The sequence below is a fragment of the Sebastes umbrosus genome, chromosome 15 (assembly GCF_015220745.1).
Source record: "Sebastes umbrosus isolate fSebUmb1 chromosome 15, fSebUmb1.pri, whole genome shotgun sequence".
Lineage (NCBI taxonomy): Eukaryota > Metazoa > Chordata > Actinopteri > Perciformes > Sebastidae > Sebastes > Sebastes umbrosus.
The window spans coordinates 28,942,218-28,967,100 of record NC_051283.1 but is presented as its reverse complement, the minus strand read 5'-3'; the positions used below and the strand labels follow the sequence as shown (position 1 = coordinate 28,967,100).

At 36.4% G+C, this 24,883-nt stretch overlaps 2 protein-coding genes across 15 annotated transcripts in view; both read left to right on the top strand.

Annotated features, from left to right (window-relative positions):
• Nucleotides 1-24,883, top strand: part of LOC119502946 (patr class I histocompatibility antigen, alpha chain G-like) — a 48,720-nt gene that overhangs the window by 22,928 nt on the left and 909 nt on the right. For 2 of the 12 annotated variants that reach the window (XM_037794293.1, XM_037794292.1), the window contains 4 exons: nt 1,817-1,840; nt 3,028-3,060; nt 5,251-5,307; nt 6,671-6,709. The exons of 1 other annotated variant lie outside the window; for it this stretch is intronic. In XM_037794293.1, the coding sequence (XP_037650221.1) occupies nt 1,817-1,840; nt 3,028-3,060; nt 5,251-5,307; nt 6,671-6,709 (153 nt within the window). Of the gene's footprint in view, nt 1-869; nt 892-1,816; nt 1,841-3,027; nt 3,099-4,866; nt 4,894-5,250; nt 5,308-6,670; nt 6,710-6,801; nt 7,222-24,883 lie in introns of those variants that run through there. 9 more of the 12 variants (XM_037794281.1, XM_037794291.1, XM_037794283.1 and 6 more) reach the window with 8 other exon arrangements.
• Nucleotides 14,077-24,883, top strand: part of LOC119502950 (H-2 class I histocompatibility antigen, L-D alpha chain-like) — a 31,078-nt gene continuing 20,271 nt past the window's right edge. The window contains exons 1-7 of one of the 3 annotated variants that reach the window (XM_037794302.1): nt 14,077-14,249; nt 15,925-16,200; nt 16,638-16,928; nt 17,733-18,017; nt 18,963-19,073; nt 20,877-20,900; nt 23,361-23,402. In XM_037794302.1, coding sequence (XP_037650230.1) covers nt 14,168-14,249; nt 15,925-16,200; nt 16,638-16,928; nt 17,733-18,017; nt 18,963-19,073; nt 20,877-20,900; nt 23,361-23,402 — 1,111 coding nt within the window. In that variant the 5' untranslated portion in view covers nt 14,077-14,167. Of the gene's footprint in view, nt 14,250-15,924; nt 16,201-16,637; nt 16,929-17,732; nt 18,018-18,962; nt 19,074-19,996; nt 20,021-20,876; nt 20,901-23,360; nt 23,403-24,883 lie in introns of all 3 variants that reach the window. The other 2 variants (XM_037794299.1, XM_037794303.1) reach the window with 2 other exon arrangements.

Genomic DNA, 24,883 nt, shown 5'->3' with positions numbered 1-24,883 from the left:
TCGAGAGGACGGCGTGACTACAACGGGTACTCGACCAAACGGCGACGACACCTTCCAGAGAAGAGACCACGTGGAGATTTTAAAGTCTGACATGTCCACATACGCCTGTGAAGTGATACATGCTGCAACCAGGGTACATGTTGAGGCGGTTTGGGGTAAGAAACGCTTTCTTACTGATATGTGAATGTGAATGGGTTCTATGGGTACCCACGAGTCTCCCCTTTACAGACATGCCCACTTTATGATAATCACATGCAGTTTGGGGCAAGTCATAGTCAAGTCAGCACACTGACACACTGACAGCTGTTGTTGCCTGTTGGGCTGCAGTTTGCCATGTTATGATGTGAGCATATTGTTTTATGCTAATGCAGTACCTGTGAGGGTTTCTGGACAATATCTGTCATTGTTTTGTGTTGTTAATTGATTTCCAATAATAAATATATACATACATTTTGCATAAAGCAGCATATTTGTCCACTCCCATGTTGATAAGAGAATTAAATACTTGACAAATCTCCCTTTAAGGTACATTTTGAACAGATGAAAAATGATTGATTGACAGCCTTAGTAAGAACACAACTCAACAACATATACAACATAGGTCTCGTTGTTTTTAAACATTTCAATGTGTAAAGTTACATCTTGTACTTTTAAGCCACAAGAAAGATTATTAAATTGAACCTAACAAATAGAAATTATGTTGAAAGTGAACTGAATAAATAACTAGTGTGAATGTTTTCTGTGTTTTAGATCATTCACTTCCTGACGACTCTAACGTAGGTATCATCATCGGCGGCGTGGTTGGGGGCGTGGTTGGGGGCCTGGTTGGGGGCCTGATCTTGCTCGTGATCGGTATCGCTGTGCTGCTGGTCGTCTTTCGTAAAAAATTTGGTAGGTGCAATATTTAACTATTATATTATATATATATATATATATATATATATATATAATATATATAACTGTTGTCCTCTTTCAACAGCAAGATACCAGAAGAGGGGAATATATTTGTTCTAAATTTTGTATTTAATATCGAGATTTAAGCTTCATAGGAACATTTGACCAACATGGACACATCAAAGTCATTGATATGTGATGATAAACTGTAATGCAGTATTCAATATAGTGTATTTACACCAATTACAAAGTACTTGATGTTGCAGTCTTTTCAGTCACAAGTTAAGATGTGGTGTCGTTATCAGGAGCAAAGGTCTGTTATTATTATTTTATGATGGACTTCATGAGGGGTTCAGAGGTCACATCGAATAGCCGTCCTGTCAATCATTATGTGGCAAAAGTGTTTATTATAAGTCACACTGAGCTCACAGTGCTGGTTTTGAGTTTCTACCTCACACATACATACAATAACCTCTGTTACCCGTAGGACATTAATACATTTTCTTTTAAAATACCATTAAAAACCACCATGACATAACATATTACTAAACGTTTCCAGTACAGTCCCTTTAGATTGTTTTATTAATTTTGTTAGAAGTGAAAGTATTATGTGAAAAAGATACGTACAATACAGTGTGTGGAAACGTGATCATTTACTATAATTGAATGTGTTTTTTTCTCTACCATGAAGCTTGCTCTCATCACATCAACATTGAGAGAATAAAAGTTTAAATAAAGTGTTATTTTCATAAACAATTTAAGTCATATTGCTCGAACACAAAGATATTAACTACTGACTGTGAATTTTACCACTGTGTATTTAAAGGTCAGCAGGCTCAGCCAATGGAAAGACTATGCATATTTAAACCATATCATCCATGATCAGTTACACAGTTTGTGTTAATATTGTCTTTACTTACAGGAAATCCAAGCCAAAACGACAAAGGTAACTACTTTATTTCACATTAAAGGGATAGTTTGGGGGTTTTGAAGTGGGGTTGTCTGAGGTACTTATCCATAGTCGGTGTATTACCTACAGTAGATGGAGTTTACCAGCCCAGGAGCAAAGCAACAGCAGCAGCAAAATGTATTGCAGATACCTAAAATATCGATATGTATTGAGATTTTTAAGTATTGCGATTCGATATTACGATTTCTTGTGATAATGTTAACTTTGTTAACACTAGACCATGGGAAAAAGTTGAATCATACACTTCTAGGGACTTTTACTTTGAAAAATATCTAAATTAATCCAGTAAAGATGTTTGATTTTCAGCATGTGTGTAGTCAGAGATGTCCTGAAGTCAAATATATCAGTCATTGTCAGGAATTATTTATTACATTTTTTTATTTCACTGTAGCAGACATATTTCCAATGAATAAAATCATGAGTTTTGCTAGAGTTGTGGCGCGCTCCTGTGATTTCGATCATTTAGTGTAAGGTGGTCATAAAACTCAGTCCAAGCTGTCTTAAGTCAGTCTTTTTTGCAGCAACCCAAAAGTCAAAGAATAAAGACATTTCCCTCACAGATTAGTGGTATTTTCTTTTTAATTTATAAGGGACATGTAATGTTTTATACTTCTGGTGAATATAATCCATTCAATCTTATTTACATAGATGTATTTTGTATATACAGTTCCGTTTGTTAACGGACGTAAACCAGACGTAGTCCCACGTGTCTACTTCTAACTTCTCCAAGTCTGTCTCTAGCTCTCCTGTCAGCTCCGTTCTCTTTATCCATCCATGGTCAGCTCCATCGGGGCCGTTTCAATGCATTTAACATAAATGTCAGTATATGGGTGCTGTATCGCGTTAGCGAGATACGATAACGTTTCCTGTCCGTGACAGAGTTAGCATGCAGCTTCAGCCGTGATATCTAGCTCTGCTTTTCCTGTCAATGTGTGAAACCCAACGTGTTTCCATCCTTTACTGGATGTGTAGTGTTTACCACGCTGGATTTAACACTTGAGGGTGCAGGTCGTATCCACATCCATTTGTATTTTACAAAGGTGGTTAACAAAAACACTGAATAATGCCAACCTACAGAGATTATCCCAAAAATATTAAAATGGATAAAAATAGTTTGTTGTGTATATGTGTGTGTTTTAACTTTTGTGTGTTTTTATTAACAGGTATACCCCTTACTGGTGTAAAGACTTCCTCAAGTAAGTGTTTTATTTCTCTGCTATGGATTCTATTAAAGGTCACCTATTATGCAAAATGCACTTTTCCATGTCTTTTAAACATCAATATCTGTCCCCAGTGTGTCTACAAGTCACCATAGTATCATAAAAGACCATCCTCTCTCTTTTTCTCCTGCTCCGTTTGTCCGGAAATGGGTGTCGAAACAACGCTGCGCAGCTTTTCTTTTCTTCTGACGTCATTTGAGAATTAGCCATATAAGGGTTTCCTGGTGGAACCAGAGCAGAACCTTCAGTAGCTGACCCCGCCCCACAGCGCGTCACTGTCTCTCCTCCTCAACCGAACTTGAGCAAAGTAGCTCCTACTGTTAGTCTGCAAGAACCAGCAGAACAGTCTTCATGTACTCCCATCATCTAAATATAACATGTTCTTTCACAAAGGCTTTATGTAATTACACTGTTTAAACAGCTGATATTTATATATTATATATATTTGATGTCATGCATGTAGAAGAGTTCAGGTAGTGACTGTAAGCAACACAACACGTTTCTGTTTCACAGTCAAACTTTATTTGAGTTGACAGATGACAATATTAATTATTCACAGCATTTGTAATCATCCCACCTGTTAGTTAGTTATGTTCACATGGTACAGGAGAAAGTCTTTCAGCTCCGGTGAGCTAAGCTCCGGTGGTCTGTAGTCATGGTAACACAGAGACAGCTTCTACTGTAACTAAAACACCATTACTCTGATTACTTTACTACGTTTATCAGGTGTCTTTTACCACAAATAATGAACTTACTACTGTTTCACATCTTCTATTTTCCACCCTGATGGTCGCTGTGTTTACACACCGTCTCATAGCGGTAGCATGTAGCTAACCCGTTAGCATGTAGCTACATGCTAACGGGTTAGCTCTGTATCTCCATGTAAACAGAGCCATCTGCTCTCAGCCATCTGCTCTCCTCTGTCTGCTCTCAGCTGTCTGCTCTCAGCTGTCTGCTCTCCTCTGTCTGCTCTCAGCTGTCTGCTCTCAGCTGTCTGTTCTCCTCTGGGATGATTCTGTCGGTCATTTCTCACAGATGGATCTGTAAAGTCAAACGTAAAACAGAGTGTATGTTTACGGTTTACAGAGTTGATGCATAAGGTAAACACTGAGCTAACTAACAGAGCTATAAATAGCATTATTTACCTGAGAGAACCCGTCAGGAGAACCTGGAGTCTGGACCGCAGATGTTCATCATGTGTCACCGATTTCTGATCAGATTCCTCCGGTAACGTGCGCTGGGTGAAGTTTCTGGTTTATAAACTTTAAAGTAGTTTATAAACTTTATTCTAGCTGCTATCTCTCCACTCATCTCTCTCTCTCTCTCGAGAGAGCTTCTCCGGGAGGGAGGGGGAGAGAGTGATGCTGTGTTGTTGAGGACGTTTGATTGACAGAAAACGCTGACCAATCAGAGCAGAGTGGGAGGAGACAGGCTGTGAATCAGTGGTTTTCAGACAGGCTGAATTAGGCTCTGAGGCAGGCAGACTCAGGCTGCAGTATGAGAAGAATAAAGGGTTTTTTGAACATTGCAGCATGTAAACATGTTCTAGTGCAACATTAAAATACATCTATGAACCTGGAAATGAGCATAATATGAGACCTACAGAGCTACAGACACAGAAATCAGCACTTTTGGAAATGGGCTGAAACAGAGGTTATAGAGACATGCTGGAATGCATGATCTGATTGTTTTTTTGAAAAAAAAACTTCAGAGACATGGTTTGGAGGTGTCTGAGACCTATAATAACTAGTTTAAATGGAGTATAATATGTGACCTTTAAAGCTTTATTTATAGTTATATAAACTTTTATTCATGAAGTTTTGAGTATTTTTGTGTTAATGACATTTATATTTTTACAACCTGAAGGAGGAAACCCAAAAGTCTGGTCAAACCAAATTTAAGTTTATCACATAAATTAGATTTTACAAAAGGGCAAACAAAGACTGGATGAAAAGAGTATGGCTTGATCACTTGGCAAAAATAGTGATTGGTTCTGTTGGTAGTGGCTGTTTTTAAATGATCTCTCATGTGTGGGGTTGATGGGCCTGAAAACAATCATGTAATTATGTACAAAAAAAAACAATGTAAAAAATATATATGTATAAAAACAGGTTGTAGCAGATGGGCCTTAATATTTCCTGTGTGTGTGTGTGTGTGTGTGTGTAGACGTGAAAGGTAACAACAGCAACGGCAGCACTGACGAGGTGAACAAAGCTCACACTGGTAAGTCTATTCTTCTAGAAATATGTTGCAAAGATGCAATTTTGCATTAAGCTTCAGTACATTAAAATACATGAATTAAATCATATAATCGTTGATCGTCTCCCCATATTATGAATATTAATGTGGTAGTTCATATACTGTATGTGTCAAATGGTAAAACTTTTATGAAAGCCTACACCACCCCTTTTATTTTATTTATATTTATATTTATTTATGTTAAAAACTAATTTTGAGAAAACGGCCTTTAAAGATATGGATTGTTAAATTTCATACATTTTGAAGACACTACAGGTGAATAGGGTAAACATTTTAACTAATAGATATCACTGTGAAACTTCCCCAGTTGATCACTGATATTTTTTGTATTACAAGTTTTCTGAAAATGTATGTTTAAATATGCAAGGATATCTCTTTTTGTCACTCCATAAATCATAATAAAAATCAATTTTCTCTGTTTTTAGTAATAAAATGTTGTATAAATCAGGCTATGAATGATATTGTCAATACTGTATATACTGCTCTTATTTTTATACTTCCTTCTATTTAAATACTTCATATTTTGTTACACTTTGTTTAGCTCTTTTTTTACTCTGTTAGCTGATGCATCTTGTTTTTTGCACTCTCCTCTTTGCTGCTGTACACTGCACATTTCCCCACTGCAGGACTAATAAAGGAATATCTTATCTTATATAGGAACAAACTCCTCTGTAAAAACCTTGAGAATATAGATAGGAATGAAACTGGAAAGTTTGGTGGATGTAAGTGCTACTAAAGTGGAGATTTCTGGCTCAAAGTCTGAGAAAAAACGAATTTTGAGAAAACGGCCTTTAAATATGTGGATTGTTAAATTTCATTAATTTTGAAGACGTTGTGAATATGGTAAAAAAAAAGAAAAGAAGAACTAATAGATATCACTATGAAACTTCCCCGGTTGACTACTTACATTAAGACAATTATTTTTTGTATTACAAGTTTTTTGAAATTGTATTTTTAAATATGCAAATGAGGCATTATCTAACGCTAACTTTTGGTGAATTTAGTAGAAATCTACAGACGTAAATAGACAAAGTAGTAAAATAAATACCTAAATGTGTATTTTGGATGTTTTCTTTTGACTAGTCTAAAGAAAGACATGTTATGGAAGTAAAATAGCCCGTGATCTCAAATTTGGCCAGTGCATAAAAAAAACAACGTTTTAGCATAAAAAAGGTGGTCTTCCTCTGCCGACGCTGAATCACAGCTCATGATTTCAGTAAGACAGCACATTTTATCTTTAGTTTCCAGTCGATAGATGAATTAAAAGCAGGATATCTGCATGTTTCTACACACATACTGCATCTAAATAATTCTCTTTTCTTCACAGGCTCACGTTGGTCTCTCGACTCTGGCTCTGGCATCTCTAGTAAGTATCTTTGACTGAAAGCTGCATCGAGCGTCTATGTTTTTAGTGTCTTATCGTATATATAAAATAGCACTTCTGTTCAGTTTTTGCAGTCGATAGCGACCAAAACTCCACCCCTGAAGCCGCCAGCCTCCTGGAGGAGAATGAAGAGGAAGTCTGAGAATAACATCATTTCCATCAGAGTACATCAAGCCTCACTGTGCTCTCTGGATCCAAATTAACCAATAATACAACTAATAGTAGAATCTGGAAATTAACAAGAACAACAAAAAAAACGTCTCTTAAATGGGTTTAGGGTAAATCTGTCGGGCAGTACAGGGACTGAGTTTGAACTTCAGTAAGATGAAATTTAAATATTCAAACAGCATCAACACGGTCTTGTGTTGTGGCACTTCTATGAAAACAAATTGATCAGAACTAAAATAGAGTTCTGTTGCTCGTCTGAAATGGGTTAAACTTAGGTTAGGCTTGTTTTGATCAGGAGGTTGTAGGTCAGGTGGAGATTCAGGAAAGTGATGAGAAAAGTTTGCCTGGGTGGTGGACCCTACTTCTCACTTGATTTATTAGTTTAGTTTATGGTCTCAATCGCTAGTTTCAAGTCTTCAATACAGCATGATGTTCATTTAGTAAATGATGGTCCCATTCAGAGTCAGATAGACCATAAAGCAGGGGATGCTTTAGGGCGGGGCTACCTTGTGGTCGCTACCACGGCGTAAAGTTAATTAAACATTAATTATAACATTTTGGTCACCTAAAAATTATTTTTCAGTGTTCGGGTGTACTTAGCTCCACCCTCTCGCGTCACTTCTGGTTGCAAAAAACAATGATGGCGACGGCCAAAATGACGAACTCGAGGCTTCAAAACGGCAGTCCACAAACCAATGGGTGAGGTCACACTGACTACGTCCACTTCTTATAGAGTGCTACAGGAATGAGTCCAAAAACCCAGAAATGAGATAGCATATTTATCATTTCTTGTTCCTTTGTCTGGAAGTCAGTGGGTTTTTAATGGATTTTTAGTTCGATGCCTGAAATAAGGTCTGTGATTAACACAAGCTGAAGAGATTTTGTGCTACGACATAAAACACGCGAGTAAATATCACACCCGTGAATTTTGAAGGTTTTAAATGTCTTAAAACAGGCGTGGCTAAATGAGTTTACTAAACGTCATCACGCCGACTTGTCTGCCTTTATTATGGAGGACGTAACCTGCCAAAATCAAAAATAAATAAATAAATGACAGGATAAATATGTCATTAAATGTAGCAAAAATAATGAATAAAAAATAAATACATAAATAAATAAAAGGGAAAATTAAACAGAGGAGTAAATAATAAGGGAATTAATACTTAGAGTAATACATAAATAAGCAAATTAAAACAGAAATATCAATTTATGTCACATTTATCAATTAATTAATGACTACATTTATTTTTAATATTTTTGCTATTTTAATCCAAAACCCAGTGGAACAATCCCGTTGGCTTTTTGTCGAGGGAACCAAGGCGACGCTAACTTCCTGGTTGGCCTACAAATATACATCAACCCTGCAGCACTCTATTGAGACGTGTTGTAATTTATATACACTGGTTTTATATAAGTAGGCTAAAATTTAGGTTTAAGCCTGGACTTAAAACAAATACACCATGTATTGTTGCTTTTAATCATTTATCGCGCGTGTAGAATGAGAATTTCAGAAGTTTTTAATGTGCAAAAATACGATAAAATCTGCTCCAGTCACTGAAATATATCTTGTTAGTGTGCTGGATTTATTTTGAGGAAATTACAAGTTTTTAAATGAGGGATTTGATCACTTTTTATCCAAAATGAATACTGTCTGCAAAAGAAAGAAATTACATTTACAGATTATTTTGGTAATTTACTGGCTTTTATTTATGAATGATATTGTCAATACTGTATATACTGCTCTTATTTTTATACTTCCTTGTATTTAAATGGTTCATATTTTGTTACACTTTGTTTAGCTCTTTTTTTACTGTGTTAGCTGGTGCATCTTGTTTTTGTTTCCCCTTTGCTGCTGTACACTGCACATTTCCCCACTGTGGGACTAATAAAGGAATATCTGATCTTATCTTATCTTATCTTATCCTATTATACAGCACTGTAAACTATATCTAGTTTACCAGCTGCAATATTAAAGCAATGCTTCAAACATATTATAATACAACGTATTATATACAAATAATTTACTGTATTATTCATTATTTTGAAATGGACCATTCTACATGAGTACTTTTTAATTTTGGCAACGTTAACGTTACTTTAAGTTCATGATGCTAATATTTGTGTACTTTTATTTTGTAACATTTTGAATGCTGTATTATTATTTTGGATACCTTAAAGTACATTTTACTGATGCGTACTTTAGGATAGAAGTAGGATTTTGAATGCAGTACTTTTACTTGTAACACAATATTTTTACACTGTGGTATTAAAAGAGTATCTTCCGACACTTCATCTAAATAACAGTAAAAGATAAGAACAGTGTAGCTGTGTGCTGGTAGATTTAGTCCCCTAGCCCTAGCTAACTAGGTTTAACATGAGCATAACTTTTCATTAGGTTTTATTAAATAACACCAGAAACACAATATTGTACGTCATATTAACTCACTCTTTTTAACTTTCCAAACACTATAAAGGGATTATAAACGTACCCGTGGAGTTGAACGACATCTACAACTAAATTTGATTGAGAATATATAAAACTAAGTAGGTTCTATATAAATAAAGCTTTACTTACTCACTTTTAAATATATTTAAAAATATCTGATCTTTTACCACTAAGTTTAATTCATTTAATAACATCTAACACAACCTGAGTAAGTCACTTGATAAAGTAGCTGCATTAGCATAACTTTCCATTATGTTACAATAAATAACACCAGAAATATAATATTTTACATCATATTAAATCACTCTTTTTAACTTCACAAACACAATAAAAGCATTATAAATGTGTCTGGAGTTGAACGTCTACAACTTAATGTAGACGTTTTAATGTAGACAACTTACTTTTGTACTTCTACTTCAAATTTTGAATGCAGGGCTTATTTTAGAGTATTTTTACACTGTGGTACTTCAATTTTTACTTAAGATCTGAGTAGGCCTATTTCTTCCACCACTGCTGAAGTAACTGAATAAATAAATAAATAAATAAATGTCCTCAGTATTTTTTCCAAGCATGTACTGAGTATTTTATCTGCTGGTACCAACAAATGCAAAGATGCCTCTTTCAATTTCAATCATTTCATTATCTTAATCTCATAAAAAATGAAAATAAAACATGGAGATATTCACAGAATGACAAACCAAACTCTCCATCACTCACCTGCTGGTTTCCAGTGTTGCACCCACAGACTGCAGACAGCAGATGAATCTGAGATATCTGACAGCAGACAGCAGGTGACGCTGTGGAGCTTTGAAACAGGGTTGAATCATGAAGAGCTTCTTCTTCTACAGGCTGCAAACCACAAACCACAATCCTCCTGTTTGGTTTCATTTCAGGTGATCAGAAACAGAAAATACATTTGTTGTTTTGGGATGAAGTCAAACAAACATCAAGCTCAAAACAATTATTTATTTCCTGAATAGTAAACAAGTTTTTTTTTGCTTGACCAGCAACAACAATGATTTAATAATGATTCTGCATGTATATCTCTTTGGCAACTGGCTGATATTTATTTACATCAAAAACAATGAAAAGTTGCAGTTTTGGTCCGTCAAACCTGGAGACAAAGAAAAGATTAAAGTGCTGCAAACATGGGCTACATTTACACCTGTAGAGGTGATCCTGCGTTACATGTCGACGTGGTGGCAGAAGACTCGGATTCATCTTCTTTCCTTCAATAATAACTATTCTAACAGAGATAAAAAAAACAAACAGTATAATTCACCAAATGTATTATTTGCATTTACATTTAATGCTAACTTTTGATCGGTGGTGTGTGTGTGTTTTTGTAATTTGGGTGAACTGACCCTTTAAATATAAAGAAAGTGGTGCTTTAAAAAGAAGAATAAAACTGTACAATCTACAGTAACATACTGATAACTGACCTCTATACAAATGAAAAAATACGTCTTCATAGCGAGGCTCCCTGTTAAAATGAGAGTGTGTGTGTTCACACATGTATGTACACACTGCTGTCCATCATGTGTTCATCAGTTCATCATCCTCGTCTTCGTCCTCATCCTGCAGTTGGAGGACTGAAGGCTGCTGGTCTCATCTTCATCTCAGTGAACGGGATGGAGAACTGTTTTCCTTTCCAGGCGGTCCAGATCACACCCTGACAAAACATCATTTATATTTATTGATTCAATAATTCTTCTTAAAGGTGCGGTGTGTAGGATCTGGCGGTGTCTGGCGGTGAGGTGAGGAGACTGCAACCAGCTGAAGCCTCTCCCGTGTGCCAAGCGTGTTGGAGAGCTACGGTGGCCGACACGAAAACACGCCAGTGCGTAGAGTGTGTGTGTACGTGGAAAGTGAGTGGTGAAGCAAGAGAGAGAGCGCGGCAGCAGCGAGTAACGTTATCGACTCGAAACATGGCGGTGCAACATGGCGAACTCCGTGAAGAGGACCCGCTCCCTATGTATAAACGGCTCATTCTAATTAACACCAAGCCAACGGTCGGCCGTCGGACAGTTTTAGGTCGTCTGTGAGCGTCTGTCGGTCTAGTCTTTGCGGTGTGTCCCGCACCGTCGGCTCTAGTCTGCCCGTGTTGGAGGTTTTTCGGCCGATTCAGCATTTTGAATAGGTGGCGGCGCTCGTTGGTGAGAGAAATCACTCTGATTGGTTGTTAAGCTTAAACTAATCAGTGCACGAGAAGAGAAACAGAAGTGAGGAAAGCAAGACAACGAGTAAAGTCAAGACGACAAACACAGTTACCTTGATTAAAATTTACAGATTTCTCTGGTTTGAAAATTGTTTGGGAATGATGTGAGTACACAACTCAACAACATATATAACGTAGGTCTAGTTGTTTTTAGACATTTTAATGTGGAAACGTTACACATTAAACCTTTAAAAGTTCACCATCTGCAGGTGGACGTATTTGCAGTTTAGCTTTTTAACTTCATGCTGAAATCACAAATCTACTCTCATAAACTCCTGCGGTCGGTCCGTTTTGCTTCAACGCCACCAAAGAAATCGCGCCAGAATTCGACAGACAACTTTCATGCCAGAGTTTTATTTAACCGAACCAAACAGGTGTGAGGAGACCGCGTCCACACTAACATAAATACAGTAAGAAGAATAATGTCCTGTCACGTCACCTGCAGTTTACCCGACTACGTCTGACCCAAACAGCCCTGAACCGGTGTGAGTGACGAGGTTACCTGGTGGTTGACGTTGGTGCCGTAGAGGCCGTTGAGGTTCGCCTCGTGGCAGTTCTTGTACCACCAGCCTCCTCGGTACGACATGGCGCAGCGGGTGATGAAGGGCGACAGGTCGCGGTCTTTGGTGGAGAAGATCCGCTGGCTGTGGTAACTGAGAGAGTCGCCTGAGAGCGTGAACGGGAGAGGAGACACGAGGGACAAAAGAACAAAATGAAAGAAAAGTCTGGTTTCCTTCAGGAGATGTTACAGGAAAGAGTTCAGCACATTTTAATAAAAACGCCAGTCGACCCCGCCGACCTCCTCTCACCTGCAGTGCCGCTGTATCCGCCCACATTCAGTTTGTAGTTTCTCTTCAGCAGCTCGAACGTCGAGTATTTGGCGAACACCGCCTCGTCTTTGTCTCGCAGGTCGACGCGTAGAGTCATCTTGGTCATCGCTGTCAGGTTGTAGAGGCTCTCGAGGCCTGAAGCAGCGTGACATAAATCAGTTCAGTCTCAGATAAACATCACTTCCTGTTTGGATTCATGTTTATATGATCAATATTCTTTATCACCGATTAACATGTTTAACTATATTTCTGAGAATTTTACTTCCACAACGCGTTTGTCTTTTAACAGATTTGTCAAGTATTTAATACTCTTATCAACATGGGAGTGGACAAATATGCTGCTTTATGCAAATGTATGTATATATTTATCATCGGAAATCAATTAACAACACAAAACAATGACAGATATTGTCCAGAAACCCTCACAGGTACTGCATTTAGCATAAAAAAATATGGTCATAACATGTCAAACTGCAGCCCAACAGGCAACAACAGCTGTCAGTGTGTCAGTGTGCTGACTTGACTATGACTTGCCCCAAACTGCATGTGATTATCATAAAGTGGGCGTGTCTGTAAAGGGGAGACTCGTGGGTACCCATAAAACCCATTTACATTCACATATCTGGAGGTCAGAGGTCAACGGACCCATTGAAAATGGCCATGACAGTTTTTCCTCGCCAAAATTTTGCGTAAGTTTGGAGCGTTATTTAACCTCCTTCATGACCAGCTAGTATGACCTGGCTGGTACCGATGGATTCTTTAGGTTCTTTGTAGTATCTGATTGGATGATTCTCACAGAGCAGCAGTGCTAGTTACTTCATGTCTCTAGCTTCATGTTGTTTCTTAATGATCAGTTGTGGAAGAAGTAATCAAATAATTTACTCAAGTAAAAGTAGCAACAGTATGAAAATACTTCATGTGCAAACTTTTGGTAGTTTAATCTGTAACAATGGATCCTAATTTATCAATCATACTGGTTATAACAGTATATTATCATATTATTATATTACATATGTAATCTTAATCCATATATATAACAGATTAGGCCAATATTAAAACGATATCATGGTTGGTAATATGTGTTATATGTGCTTTTTTCAGACACCTTTCCATTGCACTGAAAATGTATGAAAAAAATATAAGGCTATATATTATATAACATTAATTTTCTTATTTTATTTACAATACAATAAAAAATACGAAAAGAATGAAAAAGATGATTTAAAAAAAAGAAAAGAAATATAAAGCATAGAGCTCAAATGATTAGTTGATTAATTGTTTAGTCAACTGTTGTGTAATCACATATTTTCTGTAGTACAGAAAATGAATTTATTTTGTATAAATTTTGTATTTATATATTTTATGTCAACTTTTTAAATGTACTCCCTTTGCTTTGTTTGAGATAAATAGATAGATAGATAAATAAATAAATAGATGTACTTTATTGATTGGGTTATCCAGTCAATGCATATATATGGTTAATATAAATACAGTACTAAAAGTTTGACAAAAATGCTTATTGTTACACTTAAATTAATCCATTTGGAATAGCAGCACGAGTTGAAGTCGTTAAAAGTGTTGAGAAAGTTGGATGTAACTGGATTGCGACACGCGTCTCTAATTTACGAGCCTCCCCTGAACGCACCGTGTAGAGCAGCGAGTCAACAAAAGCAGGAAGCAGCAGCAGAACGGACGCGCTGAACCCGGAGACAAAACCCGGAGACAAAACCCGGAGACAAAACCCGGTCCTACTGTCCGATAAAAGTCGACTTTTATCGATGAGACATGACTGGTTTGAGGTGAAGATGAATTTGATCGCAGTCTTTGTCCTTTTGGGGACAGGACTGACGGTGAACGGGGGTAAGTTGAGACTTTTCTGACTTCATATTGAAAACGAAAGTAAAAAAAACACGATGTTGTGACTTCTTTGAAATTCGTCGTTTCTGGCTGTTATTTTAGCTGAATGTGTTAAAATGGACGGTGGTTGTTTATATGTTTGTAATGTACATTTATTCCACAGGTCCAGTACGTCGAAACAAACCATTATAAATGTGGATTTAGTACTTTAATAGTAAAGTTAGTAGTGTCTAACATGGCGTCAGCAGGAAGCAAGTTCTTTTTTTATTATTTCAAAATGACAGTATCCATAGTAACATTAAAAACATTAAAAACATTTACATACAAAAGAAGCATAGTGAAAACAGAAACAAAGAGCTGTGACAAACATAAAAGGACAACAGAAATGAAACAAAACCAACATAAAATAAAAATAAATAATAAAAAAAACAATAAAAATAAATAAATAGATAATAATAAAAAAGGTATGAAGCAAGTTAGTTCTGCTTTACCTCTTTGTGTTTCAAATAACGTCACTTTAAAGCAAAAACAATAATATGTTAGAACTGAAAGTTACAATTATTTTCACTATTAAACTGGTGAAAAATATCTTTACTTCCTAAAGCCCAAGAAAACATCTAAAAATGTTTAAATTGTTTTGTCAAACTAGCTAAAAGATATTTAATTTATTTACCATAAGACAAAGAAAAGCAAAAGAACACCACCATGAGTGTTTGATATTTGTGCTATTGACTGTCAGAATAGTTGATAATTAATCATTTCAGCTGTAAACAACATCAATATACAAATAAAGTGGAGCAAATTCAGGAGAGTTGACAGATCTGTTCTACAGAACTGGTCTTCATGACCTGCTTTTACTTCACAAGCATTCTTTGTGATGTGCTATTGTGTGTAGCTGTGTATTGTGGGTTTTGTATGTTCTTTCTTGTATGACTGTAGTATGTTTCTTTGTTTTGACCTGCCAAGGGACTTCAGATGTGAATTATCTTAAAGCTATAATCTGGTATATGGTGCATCAAATGGTGACATTTATGTTTTAAACTGTACATGGTCCCTTTTAAATAAAATAATAAATAAATAAAGATAAGGTCGCAGGTCTATGATTGTTATCAGAAAGATAAGAGACATTATTTTTCTCTGTTTATTCTCTTTTCTTATTTTAAATCGGCTTTATGATGAGTGGATCAGTTGTAAAAATTAAAATGATTGCTGCTTAGGGTATCAGATTGATCCACCTAATGACAACTCTAGCAAAACTCATGATTTTATTCATTGGAAATATGTCTGCTACAGTGAAATAAACAAAATGGAATAAATAATTCCTGACAATGACTGATATATTTGACTTCAGGAAAGCTCTGACTACATACATGCTGAAAATCAAAAATGTTTACTGTATTAATTCCCTTCATTAAGTCCCTATAAGCGTATAATTCAACTTTTTCCCATGGTCTAGTGTTAAAAAAGTTAACAAAAATCGCAATGAATTGTGATATCGAATCGTAATACTTAAAAAATAGCAATACATATGGAATCAGCATCCAAGTATTGTGATGGTATCGAATCAGGAGATAGGTGAATCGTCCCAGCCCCGAATATTTGGATCATTCAAAACATATGAGTCAAATCTACTGCCTTGTCTAATAAATATGTCTTTTTCTACCTGTGTGACTCTCAGCGATACATTCCCTCACTTACATCTACACGGCCCTCTCCAAAGAGCCTGTTGGATTCCCGGGCATCCATGAGTTCACAGCCATGGGTCAGCTGGACAGCAGGATCATCGACTACTTTGACAGCGATCACCCGGTGAAAGTTCCCAAACAGGACTGGATGAAAGACAAACTGCCTGCAGATTACTGGGAACAAGGCACACAGTCCCGCAAGAGCGAGCAGCAGTGGTTCAAATACAAAATCGACAGCCTGAAGAAACACATGAGGCAGAACGACTCCGGTAAGATCACTTTCTATTGACCATAAAATCTATAATAACTCTCCATGAGATAAATGTTATTGAGGCAGGTATTATTGCTAGTCTGCGTGAATAAAACTGTTTTAATTGTATTTTTTGATGCGCTTAAAGGAACAGTGTGTAACAATTAGGGGGATCTATTGGCAGAAATGGAATATAATATTAATAAGTATGTTTTCTTTAGTGTATAATCAATCTGATAATAAGAATTGTTGTGTTTTTGTTAGCTTAGAATGAGCTGTTTATATCTACTGTTCATGGAGTCTGCCATGTTGCACCGCCATGTTTCTGCAGTAGCCCATAGCTCACCTTGCTGCAGTTAAACCAGAAAGCCACAAATATCCAACGGTGACCCACCTCTTCATCTTGTCTGCGTATTGTTGTTGACGTCACCATCCTGCTCCTCTCTCCGGTTTCAGACGTCCATGTTCTCCAGTGGATGCGCGGCTGTGAGGGCGACACGCAGTCCGATGGCACGTTGAAGTTCCATCGCGGCATTGACAGGTACGGCTACGACGGAAACGACTTCCTGTCCTTCGACGACGCCAACTCGGTCTGGGTCGCCTCGATTGACGCGGCACAACAGACCAAGAGGGAGTGGGACGATGACAAGGCGCTAAAAGAACACACCAAACGCTACCTGGAGTACGAGTGCATAGATTGGTTGGACAAGTTCATGACATATGAGGCAGAGCAAGCACAAAATGCCTGTAAGTATGACTGAAAATCATTTTTCTATTTTTATTGTCCTTATTATTAGAGATAATAGAAGTAGCTTTGGTGATGGAAGGACTATTATGCAGGTTGTTGAAATATAGAACTAAATGGTCTTGAAACAATTGGGATTCACACAAAATCTAAAAATGGTGTTGTTCAGACGACTGACAAAATGAATTACTTGCATATTCTAAAAGGGGGTGTCAGCATGTGACCATTTCTTTATTTTTTAGCTCCAGATGTGGCAACATTTCCATCATAAAAACATAAAAAACTATGATTCATGGTTCAATAGTATTTTATTAAATTTAAATTCTATAGATTTCCTTATCAAATGCACTCAGGTTCAACTCTCAGCATTTCTAAGTAAAGTTAAAAATAACATCACTAAAACTCAAAGATTAATTTGAGATCTGAAATCCCCTTTTGTTTTGGCTGTGAAGGCAGAAACACCACAGTTTTAATGGCAGCCTAATTAATGTAATTTGCCAACCTACTAATAAAACGGGATATCGTACCGTTTGTAACGGCAGGGTGTCGTGATACCTTTCTAGTATCGGTATACCGTGCAACAACACCAGCTATTGGATCCCAACCCTCGCAAACGCCACATTCAGTTACGAGCATGATCTCCAAAAGAAAGACCTGAAATTATAAAATGAAGTATGTGTCTCAGCAGTGGTGTTTGATGTTGCTAGTTTCAGAATCACTAGTATGTGTTTTTGTATCATACTGGTGTTGTTATTAAACATTAAAAACTTACAAATATGATCTTACTTTACGGTTTCTCCTCCCAGCTGCCCCGGAGGTGTTCGTGTATACAAAGAAAGCCAAAGTCGAGAACAACGTCATTTTGATGTGCCTGGCTACCGGTTTCTACCCAAAAGACATCATCCTGCAGATCAAAAGGAACGGCCGTAATTTTACTCGAGAGGACGGCGTGACTACAACGGGTACTCGACCAAACGGCGACGACACCTTCCAGAGAAGAGACCACGTGGAGATTTTAAAGACTGACATGTCCACATACGCCTGTGAACTGAAACATGCTGCATCCGGGTTACATGTTGAGGAGGTTTGGGGTAAGAAACGCTTTCTTACTGATTTTAATAAATTGCATTCATATTTCTGCAAATTCCGCGTTTTACAGCAGATTAAATTTTTATCATCAGATTCCGTCCTTGTTTTCCGCATCGCGGGAAATCAAGGGGCCCTACTAATGAAACACACTGTTAACCTTGATTAAAATTACAGATTTCTCTGTGTTTGAAAGTTGTTGGAAACATTTGGGATGATGTAAGAACTACGGCTGTCAAAGTCAACGCGATAATAACCAACCATGTCATACTAGCTTGTCATGAAGGAAGTTAGATAACACTCAAAACTAAATTTTGGCGAGGAAAAAATGTTATGGCCATTTTCAAAGGGGTCCCTTGACCTCTGACCTCCAGATATGTGAATGTTAATGGGTTCTATGGGTACCCACAAGTCTCCCCTTTACAGACATGCCCACTTTATGATAATCACATGCAGTTTGGGGCAAGTCATAGTCAAGTCAGCACACTGACACACTGACAGCTGTTGTTGCCTGTTGGGCTGCAGTTTGCCATGTTATGACTTGAGCATATTGTTTTATGCTAAATGCAGTACCTGTGAGGGTTTCTGGACAATATCTGTCATTGTTTTGTGTTGTTAATTGATTTCCAATAATAAATATATACATATATTTTGTATAAAGCAGCATATTTGTTCACTCCCATGTTGAGAAGAGTATTAAATACTTGACAAATCTCCCTTTAAGGTACATTTTGAACAGATGAAAAATGATTGATTGACAGCCTTAGTAAGAACACAACTCAACAACATATACAACATGGGTCTCGTTGTTTTTAAACATTTCAATGTGGAAAAGTTACATCTTGTACCTTTAAGCCACAAGAAAGATTATTAAATTGAACCTAACAAATAGAAATTATGTTGAAGGTGAACTGAATAAATGACTAGTGTGAATGTTTTCTGTGTTTTAGATCGTTCACCTCCTCACGACAATAAAGTAGTTCTCATCGCTGGCGTGGGTTTTCTCGTGCTCGCCTTGATTGTTATCGCTGTGCTGCTGATCGTCTTTCGTAAAAAACTTGGTAGGTGCAATACTTAACTATTATATATATATTATATATATATATATAACTGTTGTCCTCTTTCAACAGCAAGATACCAGAAGAGGGGAATATATTTGTTCCAAATTCTGTATTTAATATCGAGATTTAAGCTTCATAGGAACATTTGACCAACATGGACACATCAAAGTCATTGATATGTGATGATAAACTGTAATGCAGTATTCAATATAATGTATTTACACCCATTACAAAGTACTTGATGTTGCAGTCTTTTCAGTCACAAGTTAAGATGTGTTGTCGTTATCAGGAGCAAAGGTCTGTTATTATTATTTTATGATGGACTTCATGAGGGGTTCAGAGGTCACATCGAATAGCCGTCCTGTCAATCATTATGTGGCAAAAGTGTTTATTATAAGTCACACTGAGCTCACAGTGCTGGTTTTGAGTTTCTACCTCACACATACATACAATAACCTCTGTTACCCGTAGGACATTAATACCTTTTCTTTTTAAAATACCATTAAAAACCACCATGACATAACATATTACTAAACGTTTCCAGTAAAGTCCCGTAAGTTTGTTTTATTAATTTTGCTAGAACAGAGTATTGTGTGAAAAAAGATACGTACAGTACAGTGTGTGGAAACGTGATCATTTACTATAATTTAATGTGTTTTTTTCTCTACCATGAAGCTTGCTCTCATCACCTCAACATTGAGAGAATAAAAGTTTAAATAAAGTGTTATTTTCATAAACAATTTAAGTCATATTGCTCAAACACAAAGATATTAAATAGTCCTCAAATTTAATCAGTATTCGAGTGACTGTGAATTTTATCACTGTGTATTTAAAGGTCAGCAGGCTCAGCCAATGGAAAGACTATGCATGTTTAAACCATATCATCCATGATCAGTTACACAGTTTGTTGTCTTTATTTACAGGACATCGACCCCAAACCGGCCAAGGTAACTATTTTATTTCACATTAAAGGGATAGTTTGGGGGTTTTGAAGTGGGGTTGTCTGAGGTAATTATCCATAGTCGGTGTATTACCTACAGTAGATGGAGTTTACCAGCCCAGGAGCAAAGCAACAGCAGCAGCAAAATGTATTGCAGATACCTAAAATATCGATATGTATTGAGATATTTAAGTATTGCGATTCGATATTATGATTTCTTGTGATAATGTTAACTTTGTTAACACTAGACCATGGGGAAAAGTTGAATCATACACTTCTAGGGACTTTTACTTTGAAAAATATCTAAATTAATCCAGTAAAAATGTTTGATTTTCAGCATGTATGTAGTCAGAGATGTCCTGAAGTCAAATATATCAGTCATTGTCAGGAATTATTTATTACATTTTTTGCAGCAACCCAAAAGTCAAAGAATAAAGACATTTCCCTCACAGATTAGAGGCATTTTCTTTTTAATTCATAAGGGACACTTAATGTTTTATACTTCTGGTGAATATAATCCAATCAATCTTATTTCCATATATGTATTTTGTATATACAGTTCCCTTTGTTAACACTTTATTTTGAAAACCTGACGTAGTCCCACGTGTCTACTTCCTCTAACTTCTCCAAGGTGGTCTCTAGCTCTCCCGTCAGCTCTGTTCTCTTTATCCATCCATGGTCAGCTCCATCGGGGCCGTTTCAATGCATTTAACATAAATGTCAGTAAATGGGTGATATTCGAGTGACTGTGAATTTTACCACTGTGTATTTAAAGGTCAGCAGGCTCAGCCAATGGAAAGACTATGCATATTTAAACCATATCATCCATGATCAGTTACACAGTTTGTTGTCTTTATTTACAGGATATCAACTCCAAACCGGCCAAGGTAACTATTTTATTTCACATTAAAGGGATAGTTTGGGGGTTTTGAAGTGGGGTTGTCTGAGGTACTTATCCATAGTCGGTGTATTACCTACAGAAGATGGAGTTTATCAGCCCAGGAGCAAAGCAACAGCAGCAGCAAAATGTATTGCAGACTCCTAAAATATCGATGTGTATTGAGATTTTTAAGTATTGCAATTCGATATTATGATTTCTTGTGATATTTGTTAACTTTGTTAACACTAGACCATGGGGAAAAGTTGAATCATACACTTCTAGGGACTTTTACTTTGAAAAATATCTAAATTAATCCAGTAAAAATGTTTGATTTTCAGCATGTATGTAGTCAGAGATGTCCTGAAGTCAAATATATCAGTCATTGTCAGGAATTATTTATTACATTTTTTGCAGCAACCCAAAAATCAAAGAATAAAGACATTTCCCTCACAGATTAGAGGCATTTTCTTTTTAATTCATAAGGGACACTTAATGTTTTATACTTCTGGTGAATATAATCCAATCAATCTTATTTCCATATATGTATTTTGTATATACAGTTCCCTTTGTTAACACTTTATTTTGAAAACCTGACGTAGTCCCACGTGTCTACTTCCTCTAACTTCTCCAAGGTGGTCTCTAGCTCTCCCGTCAGCTCTGTTCTCTTTATCCATCCATGGTCAGCTCCATCGGGGCCGTTTCAATGCATTTAACATAAATGTCAGTAAATGGGTGATATTCGAGTGACTGTGAATTTTACCACTGTGTATTTAAAGGTCAGCAGGCTCAGCCAATGGAAAGACTATGCATATTTAAACCATATCATCCATGATCAGTTACACAGTTTGTTGTCTTTATTTACAGGATATCAACTCCAAACCGGCCAAGGTAACTATTTTATTTCACATTAAAGGGATAGTTTGGGGGTTTTGAAGTGGGGTTGTCTGAGGTACTTATCCATAGTCGGTGTATTACCTACAGAAGATGGAGTTTATCAGCCCAGGAGCAAAGCAACAGCAGCAGCAAAATGTATTGCAGACTCCTAAAATATCGATGTGTATTGAGATTTTTAAGTATTGCAATTCGATATTATGATTTCTTGTGATATTTGTTAACTTTGTTAACACTAGACCATGGGGAAAAGTTGAATCATACACTTCTAGGGACTTTTACTTTGAAAAATATCTAAATTAATCCAGTAAAAATGTTTGATTTTCAGCATGTGTGTAGTCAGAGATGTCCTGAAGTCAAATATATCAGTCATTGTCAGGAATTATTTATTCAATTTTTTTATTTCACTGTAGCAGACATATTTCCAATGAATAAAATCATGAGTTTTGCTAGAGTTGTGGTGCGCTCCTGTGATTTTGATCATTTAGTGTAAGGTGGTCATAAAACTCAGTCCAAGCTGTCTTAAGTCAGTCTTTTTTGCAGCAACCCAAAAGTCAAAGAATAAAGACATTTCCCTCACAGATTATTGGTATTTTCTTTTTAATTCATAAGGGACATGTAATGTTTTATACTTCTGGTGAATATAATCCATTCAATCTTATTTACATATATGTATTTAGTATATACAGTTCCCTTTGTTAACGGACGTTAACCGGACATAGTCCCACGTGTCTACTTCCTCTAACTTCTCCAAGGTGGTCTCTAGCTCTCCCGTTAGCTCCAATCTCTTTATCCATCCATGGTCAGCTCCATCGGGGCCGTTTCAATGCATTTAACATAAATGTCAGTATATGGGTGCTGTATCGCGTTAGCGCGATACGATAACGTTTCCTGTCCGTGACAGAGTTAGCATGCAGCTTCAGCCGTGATATCTAGCTCTACTTTTCCTGTCAATGTGTGAAACCCAAAGTGTTTCCGTACTTTACTGGATGTGTAGTGTTTACCACGTTGTATTTAACACTTGAGGGTGCAGGTCGTATCCACGCAGACCCTCCGCCTGTTTTATACTTTCTTGTTTCGGCTCGCTGTGGTTTGTTTTGGTTGACGGATACGGAACGGATATGACGTCACGTTAATCAGACTACAACAATAAAAGTCCTAACTTCCTTCTACCTCCGCATAGACTCAAATGAAGCAAATATATCGATTCTGGCATTAAAAAATCTATTTCAAAATTGTAAAAAAAAAAAATGGCAATACATAGGGGAATCTATTTTTTCCCACCCCGATTGTTTTTACCATAAACAGGCTATGGTTTACGAACTCGTGTCTATTCGATTGTCTTTGCATTGACTTTGTATGCAGTTTGCTTCACGCTTGGCGTGAAGTCAGCATTAGACATCCAACAGAATAAGTAGAACAATTACAGTGTTAATCTTAATGTGCTGTATGTTTATGTTAGTGCTTTGTGAGATCTAATTTAAGTTATATAAGTTGTCTTTTATCATTTTGGTAAAATAAAATAAGTGATGCTGCATTTTGTAAATGACCTAAATTGATTTTCTTTCCTTCGCAGGGTCAAATCCGTCTCTCGACAGCGATTGCTCTGGTAACAGTGGTAAGTATCTTTGTCCACAGTTTGGGACGTCATGTGCTGTAACCATTTTTACAAAGGTGGTTAACAAAAACACTGAATAATGCCAACCTACAGAGATTATCCCAAAAATATAAAAATGGATAAAAATAGTTTGTCGTGTATATGTGTGTGTTTTAACTTTTGTGTGTTTTTATTAACAGCTGCACCCTTACTGGTGTAACGACTTCCTCAAGTGAGTGTTTTATTTCTCTGCTATAGATTCTATTAAAGCTTTATTTATAGTTATATAAACTTTATTCCTGAAGTTTTGAGTATTTTTGTGTTAATGACATTTATATTTTTACAACCTGAAGGAGGAAACCCAAAAGTCTGGTCAAACCAAATTTAAATTTATCAAATGAATTAGATTTTAAAAAAGGGCAACAAAGACTGGATGAAAAGAGTATGACTTGATCACTTGGCAAAAGAAGTGATTGGCTTCTGTTGGTAGTGGCTGTTTTTAAATGATCTCTCATGTGTGGGGATGATAGGCCTGAAAACAATCATGTAATTATGTACAAAAAAAAACAATGTAAAAAATATTTATATACAAAAACAGGTTGTAGCAGATGGGCCTTAATATTTCCTGTGTGTGTGTGTGTGGGGACAGGAAGGGTAGCAACAGCAACAGCAACACTGACGAGGTGAACAAAGCTCTCACTGGTAAGTCTATTCTTCTAGAAATATGTTGCAAAGACGCAATTTTGCATTAAGCTTCATTACATTAAAATACATGAATTAAATCATATAATTGTTGATCGTCTCCCCATATTATGAATATTAATGTGGTAGTTCATATACTGTGTGTGTCAAATGGTAAAACATTTCTGAAAGCCTACACCACCTCTTTTATTTTATTTATATTTTATATTTATTATGTTAAAAACTAATATTGAGAAAACGGCCTTTAAAGATATGGATTGTTAAATTTCATACATTTCGAAGACACTACAGGTGAATATGGTACTTCTTTTTTTTTTAACTAATAGAATCACTGTGAAACTTCCCCAGTTGATCACTGATATTTTTTGTATTACAAGTTTTCTGAAAATGTATGTTTAAATGTGCAAGGATATCTCTTTTTGTCACTCCATAAATCATAAAAAAAATCAATTTTCTCTGTTTTTAGTAATAAAATGTTGTATAAATCAGGCTATGAATGATATTGTCAATACTGTATATACTGCTCTTATTTTTATACTTCCTTCTATTTTAATACTTCATATTTTGTTACTCTTTGTTTAGCTCTTTTTTTACTGTGTTAGCTGATGCATCTTGTTTTTTGCACTATCCCCTTTGCTGCTGTACTCTGCACATTTCCCCACTGCAGGACTAATAAAGGAATATCTTATCTTATATAGGAACAAACTCCTCTGTAAAAACCTTGAGAATATAGATAGGAATGAAACTGGAAAGTTTGGTGGATGTAAGTGCTACTAAAGTGGAGATTTCTGGCTCAAAGT